Raw genomic sequence first — 15,516 nt, 5'->3', positions numbered from 1 at the left:
ACAAAAGGATGGGTTTAAGACTGACTACTTGTAAGAAGCTAAGCAACTTGTTCAAACTTCCTAGGCCCACATTTCTTGTTCTGTAAATGGTAGGATCAGACAACCACCCTCATAGATGGGAGAGAATCAGGGGAGATAAAATTATGTAACAAACTTAGCTCAGGACAGGGCATAGCACATGAGCATCAGAATCAGCTTTTCTTCAGCAGCAGCAGCAGCAACAGTATTACCTGCTAAAATCTCTCTGGCTCTTAGTGCCTCTATCATCTTGACTTAACAAGCATCAGCTGACACCTGCTATTCAACCTATTTTGTTATTTCCTTAGAGGTGGCAAGCACGTTGGCCCACTCTATTGGTTTTTTAATCCATGGTCTCAACCTCAAGTGGCCCAGTTCTTTCTCCAAACAGAATCATGTTTGAACAATGTATGTCTGTGACAGGCGGTATCGCGGGTATGTTATATGTTTCCTCCTATGAAGGGTATCAGTGCGTAACAGTCACGTTCAAAAGTTGCTCCTACCTTCCAGTCCCCTTCCTGGGTGTCAACTGAACTCAGAAGGCATGTAATACTCAGATCCATGCTTAGAATGTTAAGAGTCAAAGATTCAGTCAAAGATACATCTGATGTGATTCATTAACTCATAGCTTGGTTCCAAAAATCTTTACTAAGAGTTGCGTGCTGTGCCACTAGCTGGTGATACCCACATGAGGCAATTTTACCCAGGTAGACAGGTACGTAAGGAGATAATTCCATTATATTGTTTCCAATATACAATTTTTTTTTTTTGATTGTTATAGAAGCACAGGGTAAGGTCACTCACCACAGGGGAGTTGGGGGAGGGAAGAAAGAGCAAACAGACTTCAGGAAGGGTTTCTGAGAGGAGAAATCATCTCAGCCAGATCAGCTGGAGGATGAAGAGAGGCTGTCAGGCCCTTCGAGACAAAGTACAGCGTGGGGCATGTCACTCTCCAGTCAACACTGTTAGAGGAACGAAATCTACCACCCAGGGACCCATGGCGAAAAGCAACAACCAAATCACAGAGAATCTCGTGTAGTGTGTTGAGGGTTTGGACTTTATCCTGCAGGTAATACAGAGTCAGTGGAGGATTTTAACCAGGATAGTCACATGATCAGATCTCTGTTAATCATCTCAGTTGGGTGCATTAGAGAGAAACTTTAAAATTATAGCATTTACTCTTCATTTTATTGGATAATAAAATAGATCCCCTTGGCGAGGCGAACCCCCTATCAGCACCACACTGCTCCATTTAGGATGTGGATCTCTTGGGTGGTCACCAAGTTCTTGTTCTGACTTTCCTACCTTGCCTGTCAAGTGCCAAGACACACACTGCTAGGGAAAGACGCAAAATTAGCAAGCCCCTTTGTCATCCAGCTCTCCTCTTAAGCAGCTTATAAAAATAACTCATGCCAATGATTCTGTCCCATTCTTCACTGGGCCTTAAAAGAATGGATGTAGTTTTTTTTTCTTTCCTTTTCCAACACTTAAAAAGAGATTTTCGCCTTTTGATTGTACAGTTTTGGCCCAAGTTGTTGTGTTAGATCCCACTCTGGAAATGAACCCACAGTTACTTCACACTTGTCTGGGTTGATAACTTAATTGCTGAGGGAGTGACAGTCAAAGATTCAATCAAGAAACCACTAGAAACAGTCTTCAGGTTATACAATGTCGGAAAACAGGAGCTGTTTTCTGTCTTTCAGGAGTGTTTTGAACAAGTCAGCACCCCATCAAAAGGAACATAACAGTTTAATGTTCTGTCAGAGAATGGAATGCTTGTTTACCTTAAGTAATGGACTGATAAAAGTAACTTGCATCTGTCTTGACTGATCTAAAACTTACTTGAAGATTAACCTGGACAATCAAGCCCTCAAACACTAAACGCAATCACCCATTAGTAAGTAAAACCTGAATTCATAATGCAAACATTCCCAAACTCTTGATCATACAGTCTCACTAAATTCAACACATGTGAAACACACACACACACACACACACACAAACTTTGCATACATAAATTAAGTTTGCTTGGAAAGCTAACATTTACCCATGTTTTCCGGGTACCTGGCAACAGCCCTTCTCATGCATTGGCTCATTTAATCCCCAAAACCACCTGGAGAGCTAGGCACTATTACAGATGTCATTTTACAAACAGGAAAATCAGACTGTTAGAAGAATTAAGAGACTACGTCACCCAATTAGAAGAGCTCACTCTAGATCCATGTGTCTCCAAAGCCATTAATACGTCCTATTTAGTGTGAGGCTCCCTTTGAAAGACATTAATAAACGCGAAGCTTTCATGGGTTTAGAAAGTGTGAATTTTTCATCTCTCAAGGATTGGAATAATAGTCAGCCCCGAGGCTTCCGAATGGAACGGCATGGTCTGAAGAGCACTGCTCTATTGCTAATTCCTGTATCGTACAACTGGTGAGGTTGTCAGCATCCTTGGTTGCCAAGGGAGATGTTGACCCCTATGCAGACCCTCACTCATCTCCGTTCATGGTTACACACCCCACTTCCCATCATCACCCATACGCTCGCTGCTGTTCAATGACAACAGGTGTAAATTATTACTGCCATCACACAAACGGAAAAACAGGCGGATGTTCGCTGGCAGAATCCAGTCCCTGACCATTAGAGCGACCGCTTACTGACCATCAGTTCGACGTCAGCCTATTTCCATACATTACCTCATTGAATCTTTATATTCTTCCAACTATGTACTATTACCTTTATTACTCCATTGTACAGATGAGGACATCAAGGCCCAGCGGAAAAGTAAATAACACGCCCATGAGCCTTGGTGAGTAACAAGCGCTATGAGGACTAAAGCCTCATTCTCACTCCCAAGTCCATGCTCCTCTGAGTGTCTACATGAGGCCAATGAGTCAAACACTGGAACACATGTATAGGGTAGCAGGAAAATACGGTTAAGTCTGAAAAGTCCTTTTTTTTTTTTTTTTTTTTTTTATAGCCATACAATTCTGTGAGTGACCATCACAAAGCAGGTACATGACTAACTACTTCTAGGTTAAAAAGGTAAGGAAGGGAGGAAACAGGAAGGGGGGAGGTGGAAGAAGCAGAGAGGAAACCTGCAAAGTATTGTTATTCTATTTTTACAGAAGAGGAAATTCAGGTTAAGGTTAAGCCAAGTTAAATAAATTGCCTAAGACCCCTGGGCAAGGTAGAGGCAAGAGCCAGAGGTACAACCTAGGTGCTTTTGACACCAAAGCCATGATCTTTCCTTTCTCCCTCAACAAGTGGCTCTATTTCTACTGATGCAAAAGGTGACGCCTCCTCCCAGAGAGGGAAAAGCAGGAGACCACTCCCCAGTGCACAGGAAGGGCTCGTGGATGCACACCACCACCCCGCATCCCCCCTCCCCATTCCAGGTACAGCATAGAGCTTAGAGGTTCAGACTCAGGTTCCAGACCACCTGGTTCATAAGCCAGCTCCACCTCCCATGAGCTCTGTGACCTTGGGCACAAGACAGAAAGAAGTCCCTTTGCTCTAGGTAAATGATCTTGTGATTATAATTCTACCCATTTAGCTCCTTTTCAGAGTTCTCTTAAGGCAGGGAAAGAAAGCAATTATTCGGGACAAAAGTGCCTTAGAAGCCTGAGTTGGTTGGATAAACTGCTTCAATTTTCCCTTTCATTCTGACAATGGAGACTTTGCAATTAAAGTCACTTTCTTAAGAAAGGCGTCATCACTATCAATGGGCATACAACTTGTTTAATGCGCAAGATCATAGCGAATACTTATTTAGTATTTCCTAGGTGCCTGGCACCGGACTAAGGGCTCTCTGTGGGTCATTTCATGTATTCTGCACAACCACCTTAGAGACATGGACCACTGCTCCCTATCTGGCAGATGGGGAGACAGACTCAGAGGATTAGCCCACCAAAGCGGCCCATCTAACTGCAGTCCATTTGGTTTACCCACAGTTCTGTCGTCTCCTGCACCTGTGTTCAGTGATTCCAGGACCTTCTAGCAAACACTTTCATTCCTACTAGAGTGATAAATTACATCATGCTGCTGCCGGTTAATAATGCTCCAGCAGTCATTTATTTCCAAAAAATGGTACCATTAATGTAGAAGAATTTTTAATATTCATGCCATTGGACTGATAAAGAATTACAATACAAAGGTCACGACTTTAATGGCTGGTGGCTTTAACAACCAGACGTAAGCATAAAGACATTATTGCTAAATAGTTTTCTAATATGATCATAGCCACTTCAAACTGCCTTTGCAAACAACGTGAAAATAGTCAGAACAAATTGATTATAGTCATTCCTGAAGCATTTTTTTGCCCAAGAAGTTATTTTGCAACACATTTTTCAAATCTTTAAAAACCTCCCCTCTGCCAAAAAAGCACCCTTTGAAAGACACTAAGGTTTTGGCAGTAGTTCTTAATTCCATGAAATAAAATGGTATTCTTACAGTTTCTAAGTGCTTCCCTCAAAATGGGTCAGTGAACAGGAATTTGATGGCTAAGGAGACTGAGGTGGGAGAGGCTGGGGACCAAGCCTGCGCTCCCGGACTTGTGCTCCTGCGGGGGCCTGCAGAGTTAAGTAACAAGCAAACTGTCCCTCACCCAGGCAACTCAGCTTTGCCTGCGTTCATCTCAACAGGTATGAGATGAAGAACCATCATCTTCACATGCAAATTAAAGGAAAAAAGTCTCAGGCCTTACAGATTGTGATGTATATACACGTATACCTAATATAGTCGCATTCTACTGATGGGATTCAGTGGATTCTAATCTTTAGACTTCAACAGGCTTGGGTTCAAATCCAAGCTCTACCACTTGCTTCCCCCCCCTTTTAGTCTTGGGCAAGTGTTCTTAATCTCTGAACTTTAGTCACCTTATTTAATAAAAAAAAAAAAAAGATGTCAACCATAATATCTACCTCATCACATTTTTTGCTAGAATTGACATATGCCTGTGCGGTATGGCACAGTGCCCCATCTATGGTGAATAATCAATATATATTAACTTATTAACTAGTCCTATTGCTTTCTTATTTTTTCCCTTCTTAAGCAGCTTGTTTTTTGACCTATTTTGTAGAACTGTTACCTTTTGTAGAAAGGGGAGAAAGACAAAGGAGCTAAAATTTGGGGAAATTCTGTTTAACTTTCTAAAAGTGCTTATGAGCATTAAAGTAGATCGTGTGTACATAAGGCAGTTAAAGAATTCATCTCTTTTATTTTAATTCATTTATTCATACAAGCCCTATGGCCAAAGCCAGGAACTGCCAGCAATGAATTTATGTTTGACCGGATGTGGATTTACTGAAAGGTTCCCTGATTTGCTCTTCTTGCAGAGAAGGAACTGATTATTTACTAAGAGCAAGTTACTGTGTAGATCCCCAGTCTCAATCATCACATCCATACCACCAACAGGTAGCTATTTGTACACCCACTTTAGAGACTGGGAAAGTCAAGTTCAGAGAGAAACACTAAAGAGCATACTAGAAAGCAGCAGAACTGCTACTACATCAGACTCAGTTCAGTGTTTTCTGTTTGCTCACATGCCTGCCAGTTTTGCTTAGTAAATAACAGTGCATTTTAGTTATTACCCTGAAAACTAATGCTATAAATGGTGAACAAAGTAGCCTCTCCAATCAAACATGTTTCTGTGTATAACAGAGGCAGGGCAGTATTTAAAATTTACCTTTTGTTAAAAAAAAAAAGAAAAAGAAAAAGAAAGACTTCTAAAAAAGGTTATTGACACTTAGCAACCTGAAATCAGGCATTTATTCATTCCACAACATTCAATCTGTGTTTATTGAACATATAACATGAGCCATTCTGCTAAGCAACTGGCATCACAAAATTTCTGTTGCCAAATTCTATTATAGGCAGCTGTGTTTAATATCTGAACTGCATTTTTGCTTCAATGTTCCTATAGGCAGAACGTGTATCTTTGAGGCACAGAATAAGGTGCGCTGATGGACTGGGTTGTGCCAGCTAAATGGGTATTAATCATTACCATACACACCTGGAGTTGGCAAGGATTAGACCTTATCTTAGTTTCCCCATCTGTGAAATGGGACTTGAGAAAGAAAAAAAAAACAGCACTTACCTCTCAGAAGAAAAGTTCTTTGAATTAATTCATCTTGGAATTGTTTTCTAGTAAGTGCCATTGTGGCATGATCTTATTATCAGGGTGATTTGATTTAACCAAAACAATCATGAAAGCTACTTAAAATGGCTACACATTTAAATGTCAAATGCTTGACACATACTGGAGTAAGTATCATTCCTTCAAGCTGAATCATTTCTGTGTGACATTTATACAGAAATACAAACAATAAATGGTCAGATTGGTTTTGGGTTGAAAAGTCTATGGAGTTGTTTAAGAATAAAAAAGATCCAAGTTTCAGATGGAGGGAAAAAAATACTCCACTATTTTCTAGTATTGTTTAGACAGAGTACTATTATAACCAGGGTACATTATGAACGAACATGTACCCAAGTTTTGGGGTTTTTGTTTTGTTTGCTTTTTGGGGCTGCACCCATGGCATATGAAAGTTCCCAGGCTAGGGGTCCAATCAGAGCTGTAGCCACCAGCCTATGCCACAGCCACAGCCATGTGGGATCCGAGCTCCACGTGTGACCTGCAGCACAGCTCATGCCAATGCTGGATTCTTAACCCACTGCGTGAGGCCAGGGGTCAAACCCACATCCTCATGGATACTAGTGGGCTCGTGAACCACTGAGCCACAATGGGAACTCCTTTTTTTTTTTTTTTTTTCTAAAGTTTTAAAAATACTTTTGTGGGCAGGGGTTAAGAATTGAAAAAAGAAAAGTTACCATTTTTTTGCAAAAACAATGGGAGGCTTATCTAAATCCTGTTTTACAGTTCTGTGCTTTTCTACATGGAATTGACTTCATCCAGCACTGACGACATTGTACTCGAAACCTCCTTTTGATTCTTCCTGAATGTTTTCTAACTCCTTCATTAGATCCCTGCACTTTAGCACTCACTTTGGACCACCTGGAGGCAGAAGGCCCCCGCCCAGATCCTGCATGGTGATAATTTGTCTTTTGAACACAGGGTAGAGTGACCTGTGCGTCAACAGAACACATCAGAGCTCTCCGGGTGGGGCTGGCTTAAGATCGCAGCTTTTACAATCACCAGAGATCCAAAGGAAGGCAGAGACTTCAGCTGGTCATCACGAATGGAAACCCCTAACACGGTGACTATTTCAGAGGTGTTAAATCGAAGGTTTACGCAGAAGCATAAATAATGATGTGTAACTGCTGAGGTTTGTTTTGTAATCCTTCAGTTTCCCAGATCACATCAGAAAACATTTCACATGAACTATTTCTACCCTCCCTCCCTCCCGCCATCTCAAGTTCTGCCGTGAATGTAAATTTTAACACCCATCCATATGGGCAACACATCCCAGGAGGGGAGAGCAAGGCCTTTATAACACAACCTACGTTCTCTTCCACACTCTTCTTGGAAATCAAGGTATCTGTTTTCACAGGGCAATTATCTAGGAAGGTGCTGAGAAAGGGACCCCCAAGTAAAGAGTGGAAAGCTCAGCACAAAGGGGTCCTTCACAATAGACAGCCACTATTGCACTGCAATTCTTAGAGCCAAGCTGGGGTACTACCACCCAAACACTGGCATTTAGAAGAAATAGGCCAATTATGAGAAGTGATTCAGTCCTGGAGTTGAGTCAAGGCACTGAAAATGGAAAGGTCCTTGGCTTTGGAGATGTCCTGTCAAGGTGGAAAAGAGGCAAAAGTTCTAAGCATCCACAGGGCTTTTGTTCGGAAGATGAGCTTCTGCTCCTGAAAGGGCAACAGAGCATGTGTGTGTGTGGATACACAGCAAACAATGGCCCCTCCAGGCTGTGCTCTTCCCTCCCTGGTCTCCAGCGGGGGCACATTATGCATTCAGGGGGTACAAACTTTATACAGTGGGGATGCCCTTTCTGCAAAGGTGAAGGAAGCAGAGGCTTGATTTTCCAAGTGAGCAGTGACGACTGCTTTGCTCTTGCTTTCGTCCTGTGCACCCTCTTGCGCAGTCACCCTAGAGAGCAAAGGCATTCTTTGCAAGGCAACTGCCAGATTTTTGAGCCACTGTCTGTGTGCCAGGAACACAGAAAAGGCACCCTAACTAGCCCCTTGCAAAACTACATTCTCATGAGCAGCACTCCAAGCCCCAAGGCAACAGCTACACTGGCAAAGTCAAGTGCTGAATTCCTGCATCCAGATAACTAAAGATAGTCGCTGCTGCTTTTTTAAAGTGTCTGGGTCATTGCCTCAATTCTGAACATGGTTTTAGTAGGACGCTCCCTAGATTTTGCTGGTACTTACAGCAGGAAAGTGTTTTCATCACTGGCACAGCTCTATTTTCTGCAGAATCCATGGCCCCTTGGCTAGAGGAGGGATCTAGCTGATCATGGAATATTCACATGTCAACAATAAGAAAAGTGGCTGCTGACTGCTAAGGAAAACCTGCTGCTGGCTACTAGCTTAGCTCCTGGTCTCAGCTCTGCCCATCTGAGAGAGAGGCTAAGGAAAAGGAGTAGGGAAGAGGTGTTACAGCGACCACACTGGACCTGCAAAAACCCAAGGCAAGGACAGTCTCAGACTCAGCCATGCACCATCTGCAGGAACCGTCTTCCCTGGAGGCAGAAGGGACGCTCTCTCCTTTTCAGCCTCTGGGTCTCCAGGTGCAGACTCCTCCTCTTCACTGTCTTTTCAGGAATAAGGCTAGGGCATGATACTACTAGGGCTCCGTGACTTACTTGCCCAAGACTTGTCTGAGACTTGCCCAAGACTGCTGAGACCCAAGGACAGGCTCTGGAGCCAGAGCCAAGGGCAGGACCTGGACCTCTGCTTCCCTCCACCAAAGCTCCTTCTACTGCACAGGCAGATTCTCCCCATTTCTACTTGATGCACACAGATGCTGGAAACTGCAGGGGCAGAAATAAGTATGGGGAGGGCGGCATTCCCTAATTACGTAAGATGACTTCCTCTGGCTGCCCGACTTACCTTCTTCACATAGAGAATTTAAGATTGCAAGAGAGTAAAGATCCTCTTCTCCTGTGGATGTTGCCAAACTAGCCAGTGTAAATACCACTCCTGTCATAGAGAATACTAAAGCTCAGTGGAAAGGAGAAAAGCAGAGCAGTCTAAATCGCCTTCACTTCTCCCCATCGGCTGGTTCATGATCATAAAACCTATCATGAAACAATTTTTTTTTTTTTGCTTTTTAGGGCTGCATCCGAGGCATATGGAGGTTCCCAGGCTAGGGGTCTAATCAGAGCTGTAGCCGCTGGCCTGTGCCACAGCCACCGCCACACCAGATCCAAGCCATGTCTGCCACCTACACCACAGCTCACGGCAACGCCGGATCCTTCACCCACTGAGCGAGGCCAGGGATCAAACCCGCAACCTCATGGATTCGTTTCTGCTGCACCACAGTGGGAACTCCCTGGTTATCATTTCTATTCACACCCAAGCAGTGACTACACAAATCGCCGAACTACAGGAAGCTCAAATGCCATCTAGTCCAAGCATCAATTGTATCAGAGCCTTAGAAATGGGGAGTTTTAGAACTGGAGGACACTCACCTAGCCCTACTTTCTCATTTTATAATGGAGGCAAGTGAGGTCCAGAGAGATTCAAAAGCCCTCCCCAAGCCATACAACATAGCATCTGTGCTAATAAAAGAACACCATCCCCTGATAACCAAGTCAATGTCACAGCCTGGAAGAAGAGTAAAATACAGACAAAAGACAAAGAGAGTTACAGAAAGGACAGTCTTCCTTTAGATGACACACATTGTGATTTTAGACCAAGAGCGTAAGGTCTAAGAAGAATCACCCGCGTCACTTCCAGTTTTCAGGACAGAGGAAACAGGTAGAGATGGGATAGTGACAACCCTTTCCAACGCCTAAGCAGAGCTGTAGCTGCTGGCCTGTGCCACAGCCACAGCCACACCAGATCCAAGCCATGAACAGGTTTTACCATGACCTTAATGAAGTGAAATGGCAAAAACTTCTCACTGCATCTGTAAAAATCCGCAAGGCTGCAGTGGATGGTTTCTATGAGACAAAGCCTAAACAACGTACGCCTGCAAACAGCCTATATTATAAAAGCATCCCGGTGTTTCTCCATTTGTCTTCTAAATTGTTCTGACCACACAGGTGATGAACACTGAAAAGAGATCCTGTGGTTTACTCATGATTCATGTACTGGAAATGAAGATAAGAGACTGCTCTGAGAGGTGTATATTCAAAAGCCTTGCCCTCATTTACAAAAGAGAACATTTAGGTAATCGAAAAAAGGGAGGGAAAAAAAAAAAAAAAAAACCTCCCTAACTTACTTAAGGAGGAAAAAAAAAGTCACTGCATGTTGCCTGGTCAAAACAGTAAAGACATCCTGAAGACATGAATGGTTGTCCTCACTCAGGAAAGCAAGTTCAAGAACACCATGGACAGGGTTTTTTTTTTTAGTTTTTCTGCCTAAAATGAAATAAAATAATAGTGTCTCAGAGTCAGACAGGGGAACTGAGAAAGCAAGAGTGTGGAAATGTGACAGTAAACCAGAGATTTACTGTCCCATTTTCTATTTTCAGTATTAACTCTCATTTTCACTTTTATTAGAAAAACTTAAAAAACATTGACACCTCCCACGCCACGGATAATCTTTCTTTTCCCTGGTTTGATGAATAGAAATATCAGCCTATGAGACGGAATCCACAGATCCAGACTTATGAAATGGGCTCATTTTACTTGCAGTAACTGGTTTTCCTCTGCCTTTTAAGTTAGGGGAAGGCAATTTGCTCCTCAGACATGATAAATTCAGACTGCAACCGCAGTAAACCACGGTGCTGGGAGGCATGCATAAGATCTCATTTCATCCTTACAACCACCATGTGAGAGAAATCTTTCTAACTCTTGTAATCACTGTACAAACTATAAAACAGAAATCCCAAGGAGTTCAATCATTCACCTAATGTCATTTGTCTCACCACCGGTAAAACAGAAAATGAGAATCAAAGTCTTCAAAAGCTGGAGCCTAAGATCGCTCCCCTCTGTCTCAGGTGTTCTCTAAATACCGATAGGTAAGGGCACATGCAATGGGGTTCAACGGACTACGCAGGAAACCCCCAGTATTCAGACTAGCTAGGTGGGCAGGGATTTTTTTTTTTAATTTATTTATTTTTTACTATTATCGATGGTGATGGAAAGATTTCAATCACCTGTTATTAAAGAACAAATGTGACTCATAATTTGCTATCTCCAAATCAGCAGTTAAGTTATAAATTAAATTTGGCAATTCTAACTGATTTGGCTCAGGCCTTCAGATTTCCATATGGTTATTTTCCATGTTTTACGTTAAATGTAATCGACTTAGCACTTGAGTTTCTCAAGTCTTGGCAGAATGTATCAATTAAAAGCTACATAAATTAGGATTATTCAAAGCATACATCCCAAATTGAGTGATTTTAAGGACAAGATTTAAAAATGCTCTTTTCTATAAACTTGCCTCATCACCCAGATGACAAACTTCATACAGACGAGAGAGGGCTATTTTCTTCAAAATAACAAAAGCTAATATTCTATTTGCTTCTTCTCTGAGAACTAAAGTGTGCCTAAAATGGCCTTTTCTACACTGTTTGCCAGATGAATTTTTCCTATCTTAGCATTTCCAAAACTGACAGCAATCAGGAAAACTCACAAAACCATCTCAAACCTAAAATATAAGCACAGTATCAATAAAGATGGCACCAGGCCCATTAAAGTAATAGCACTTTTTAAATTGGATTTGCAAATTAAGATGCCTAATTGTTATTACAGATGCCAGGTTATTAAAGTATTACATTGAAAAAAAGATACGGAAAGAGATGTTCTTTCCAAGCCAGAGACACAATTCCCTTCAAACCATAAAACCACACCATATGAATGAAATACATTCAGAAATCTGAAAAATGCAAAACGCTTTCACTTCTGTAGACTTGCGATTAAATGCGTTGTTAAAAATTGCTGCTCCTAACTACTGCCCAGGTAATTATTTCCCACATGCTGCAGTCCATCACACGTGCTCAATAAATGAAAGAATCATTTATCAAACCCCAAGTGTTTGTTGACAGACTTTCCATATTCAGCTTGACTGAAAAGCCAGAATGTCTGATATCCCTGTGATTCTTAGAGAGCTGCGTAATTCAAGTTAAAGTATATTATTATTACTGTTGTTGTTGTTGTTATTGTTATTATTAAATTCTCATTTTATATCCTGGGTAATGGCAGAGCACACCACCATTTGCTCTGGAATTGATGCCATTTTTGTCAATGACTATTCGAACTATTGAATATTAATAAGTATTCCTCCCTGGCAAGGATATCATTAGATTCAGTAGAACAATTGATCTTATGTCTTAATGTCAGATCTGCTTACGCTGCTCTCCATCCATACAGAGTTGCATAGGCAATTTTTTAATGTAACTTTTAAGATCAGAAATTTTAACAACACGAATGAGGATTTAGGCGCCCGTTCCATTTCTGCTGTTTATCTCATCCATTTCATGCTATTTCCAGGGCCCCCGTTTTGCAGTGCAAGAATGCGGAATTGCTAGACCTATCCTTAAAGCAAACCTTGAAGGTCATTAGATCCCAGGCAATGAATGCCTTCTTTCACCAAGGGCACTGCCCTCCTTTGCCTCAAGCCCTTCAACATAGGCAAGTTCCACCAAAGGGCTTGCACTTTTCCTCGGTCTGAGCAGGTCACATTTCTAAAATGCTTAGCTGTCTCCAATGTCCCTGGTCAGCAGCACTGACTCACTAACACCAAGAAGCTTCGGTTTAGTTCGACCTCTTTCTCGTTTTCAATGGAATTATTGCCTGTAATCCGATTTACACAGCCATTTAATCCAAGTGAGGAAGGCGATTACAGAGCTCACATTTGTTTTGCAAAGCAAGGGTGCAAGGATCATCAATCCTACGGACTCTCAAAGTGACTTGATACCACATCGCCCCCCTTTGGAGTGTTGGTCATTAACCTGATCTGTCTCCAGTGATCTTGTTTAAATAGGAAGCTTGAGGCTCTTTCCCTGAACTAGAAGGTAGCGGGTTTCTCCACCCAGATCTCACCACCCTTCAAGTGAGCAGATGCTACTATAACAAAGAATTGGGTCCCCGCCCATGCTTATTAGTCTACAAAGCAGAAAGCACGTACGAATCAAGTAATTACATTAAAACTTCTCCTCTGTCGCCAGTCTTTCACATTCGAATTTCAACAGCCCCCTGTGGTCATCTCAGGTGTGGCGTCCAATGCTTTGCCCATAAACTGACCTGCGGGAGAGGAACCTGCGTTCTGCTCCTCTCTCGGTCCCAAGCAGCGGTCCTAGAGACCACACAAACCTTTCTGCTAGGTGAGTCCCTCCCCGCTGCTCTTTTCCACACGGGTGCAATGGGCTCGAGTCTTTCTACTCCCTTCTGAATGTGTACTCTTCCCGGGCTTAGACATATACTTAAAATGGCACACGTCGTGTGCCATTAAATAAAGCATTTCCGCACATGGATGCCTTCATTCTCAACTGAGGATTTATACAACCCTTTTCCCCACCACCTCCACCCTTCCGACACATTTCAGGAATTGCAATCTCCGACAGAACCTCTGGGGGGTGAAAGGGCAGCCTTACCCAACCCGAGGCAGAAACAAGGAAAAATTCCTAAGGGGAGAAGTGAGAAGAGGTACAGCCCGCCGTGGAGAAAAGAACTGTGTTTGAAAATAACCGTGGCGGCCCTTTCCAAAGGACAAGCCAGTTATCTACCTCAAGGGGAAAAAAAATCTAATTGTACCCCTGGACGGCGCTTTAGCCACTAATCCTTCTCTATAATGCACAATTGTGCAGCACTGGCAATTACCTCAATAACTACCATCGGAGTTAACACACACAACTTTTTCTCTACTGTAATGAAAGAAGGTGAGTGCAATGTAGAAGTATCACCCCGTTTGGAGCTCTCCGGGGAAGCTCACCAAGAGCCGCAAACCTGGCACACGCCGCGGGAGCCAAGTTTTCCCGAGCTGGCCAGGCAGGTTCTCTGCCCACTCGAGCGTGGCTGCTAAGAAACTCCGGGTTGGCTACCTTCTGGAGGCTGCTCCCGCGTCCGCACGAGCCCTGCACCCACTCGAGGGCTGCACGAAAATCTGGGTGCTCGAGCCACCGAGCGTGGCACGCGGGGAGCTGTTGTGTAATCTCCCCGGAACCCACTGGAAAATGTCTCCCGTGCAAAGGCATGCCTTTCCGTAATAATTTAAACTCCCCGGCCAAAGAGCAGATCCTCCCGTCTTACAGGAGCTGCAGTTCCCCACTGACAGCTCCCAACTTAGGGGCTGCGGCACCAAACTTGACACCAGCTCCCACGCTTCTCTCTCACTCCTCTCCCCGGCTCACCCGGGCCGGGGAGCTGGCACTAGCACGCCACGCCCGCCTCCCGGGTGCCCTCCGGGCTCGTCCAGCCAGCACAGCCCCGCGCGCCCCAGCAGTCGCGGCCGGGAGGCGCGGGCCTGTGGGCGCGATTTTCTTGGCGTGCCGGCGAGCTCCTGGGTGCGCCGTACTCACTTGTGTCTTCTTCATAAGGAAAGGCAGCGCTGTGATCCAGCCCAGGCAGCGGTGTGGCAACTCCGTTTAGCTGATCTGGAGCTCCAGCATATTGCATGAGCAGCGGCTGCAGATAGTCCACGCATTGGGTAGCCCGAGCGCAAACGCCCTCTCCAAGGCCTCAGCTTCGCGCGGCGCTCCAGGTCCCGGCGCGAGGCGGAGAGTGAAGCCCCGGGCCGGCGCGCCGCCAGCACTTTATAGGGCTCCCTCCCGCCTACTCCGGACACGCCTCCTTCCCTTCCGGAGCCCCGGGGAAGCGAGACTCTGCTGGTGTGCGGGGGGGAGACCGGCAGGGCTGCCGGAGCACTGCAAATACCGTAGAAGTTGGATAGATTAATCCAAGCGTTTCCCCTCGTTTAGGGGCCGGTGCGCGCACGGCCCGAAGGCTAGGAGGGCACGAGGGTGCGGAGCGAGAAGCCGAACACCCTGCAGCTGCCGCGTGCACTGCGCGCCTGGCTCGGAGAGTCGCAGCTGGGCCCCTCGGCTTCGTCTCGGCTCACCTGGCACCGCCCTGGGACGGACCAAATACCTAGCACGCTCGCTAAGTCCGGGAGCTCCCTCTTTTCTGCAGAGGCAGTACGGGATAGTTCATTGGGGGGAGGGGGGGCTAGCGAAGAATTCACCCCGCCCCGCTTTAGGGATTTTTTTTTTTTAACTTAATTAGGATCTATACTTGGGCCATTGTCTTAGCCTCCACCCCCCTCCTTTTTTTTAAACAATTACTTTAGTGAATGAATATTTAATGGTCGAAATAATTGTTGACTCAGGGTTAAGATTGCTAAGGAAGATGCTGTTTCCAAAAACGGTTTACCGCTGCTTCTTTAGACATTTAAATTGAAAGAGAAGCGGTAGGTTATTAA

General features: G+C 44.2%; 1 protein-coding gene across 3 annotated transcripts in view; it reads right to left on the bottom strand.

Moving 5' to 3' along the window:
- KITLG (KIT ligand) overlaps nt 1-14,827 on the bottom strand; it is a 92,829-nt gene extending 78,002 nt beyond the window's left edge. For 2 of the 3 annotated variants that reach the window (XM_021091141.2, XM_021091142.2), the window contains exon 1: nt 14,618-14,827. In XM_021091141.2, coding sequence (XP_020946800.1) covers nt 14,618-14,632 — 15 coding nt within the window. In that variant the 5' untranslated portion in view covers nt 14,633-14,827. The remainder of the gene's footprint in view (nt 1-14,617) is intronic. The other variant, NM_214269.2, reaches the window with a different exon arrangement.
- Nucleotides 14,828-15,516: the final 689 nt, after the last annotated feature.

This window comes from Sus scrofa, chromosome 5 (genome assembly GCF_054392235.1).
Source record: "Sus scrofa isolate SSC_HxYL_T2T_F1_AM1 chromosome 5, Sscrofa_HxYL_maternal_Yorkshire_Landrace_v2.0, whole genome shotgun sequence".
In the NCBI taxonomy this organism is placed as follows: Eukaryota; Metazoa; Chordata; class Mammalia; order Artiodactyla; family Suidae; genus Sus; species Sus scrofa.
Note: the sequence above shows the minus strand (reverse complement) of the source record. Positions and strands in the feature narration are given on the sequence as shown.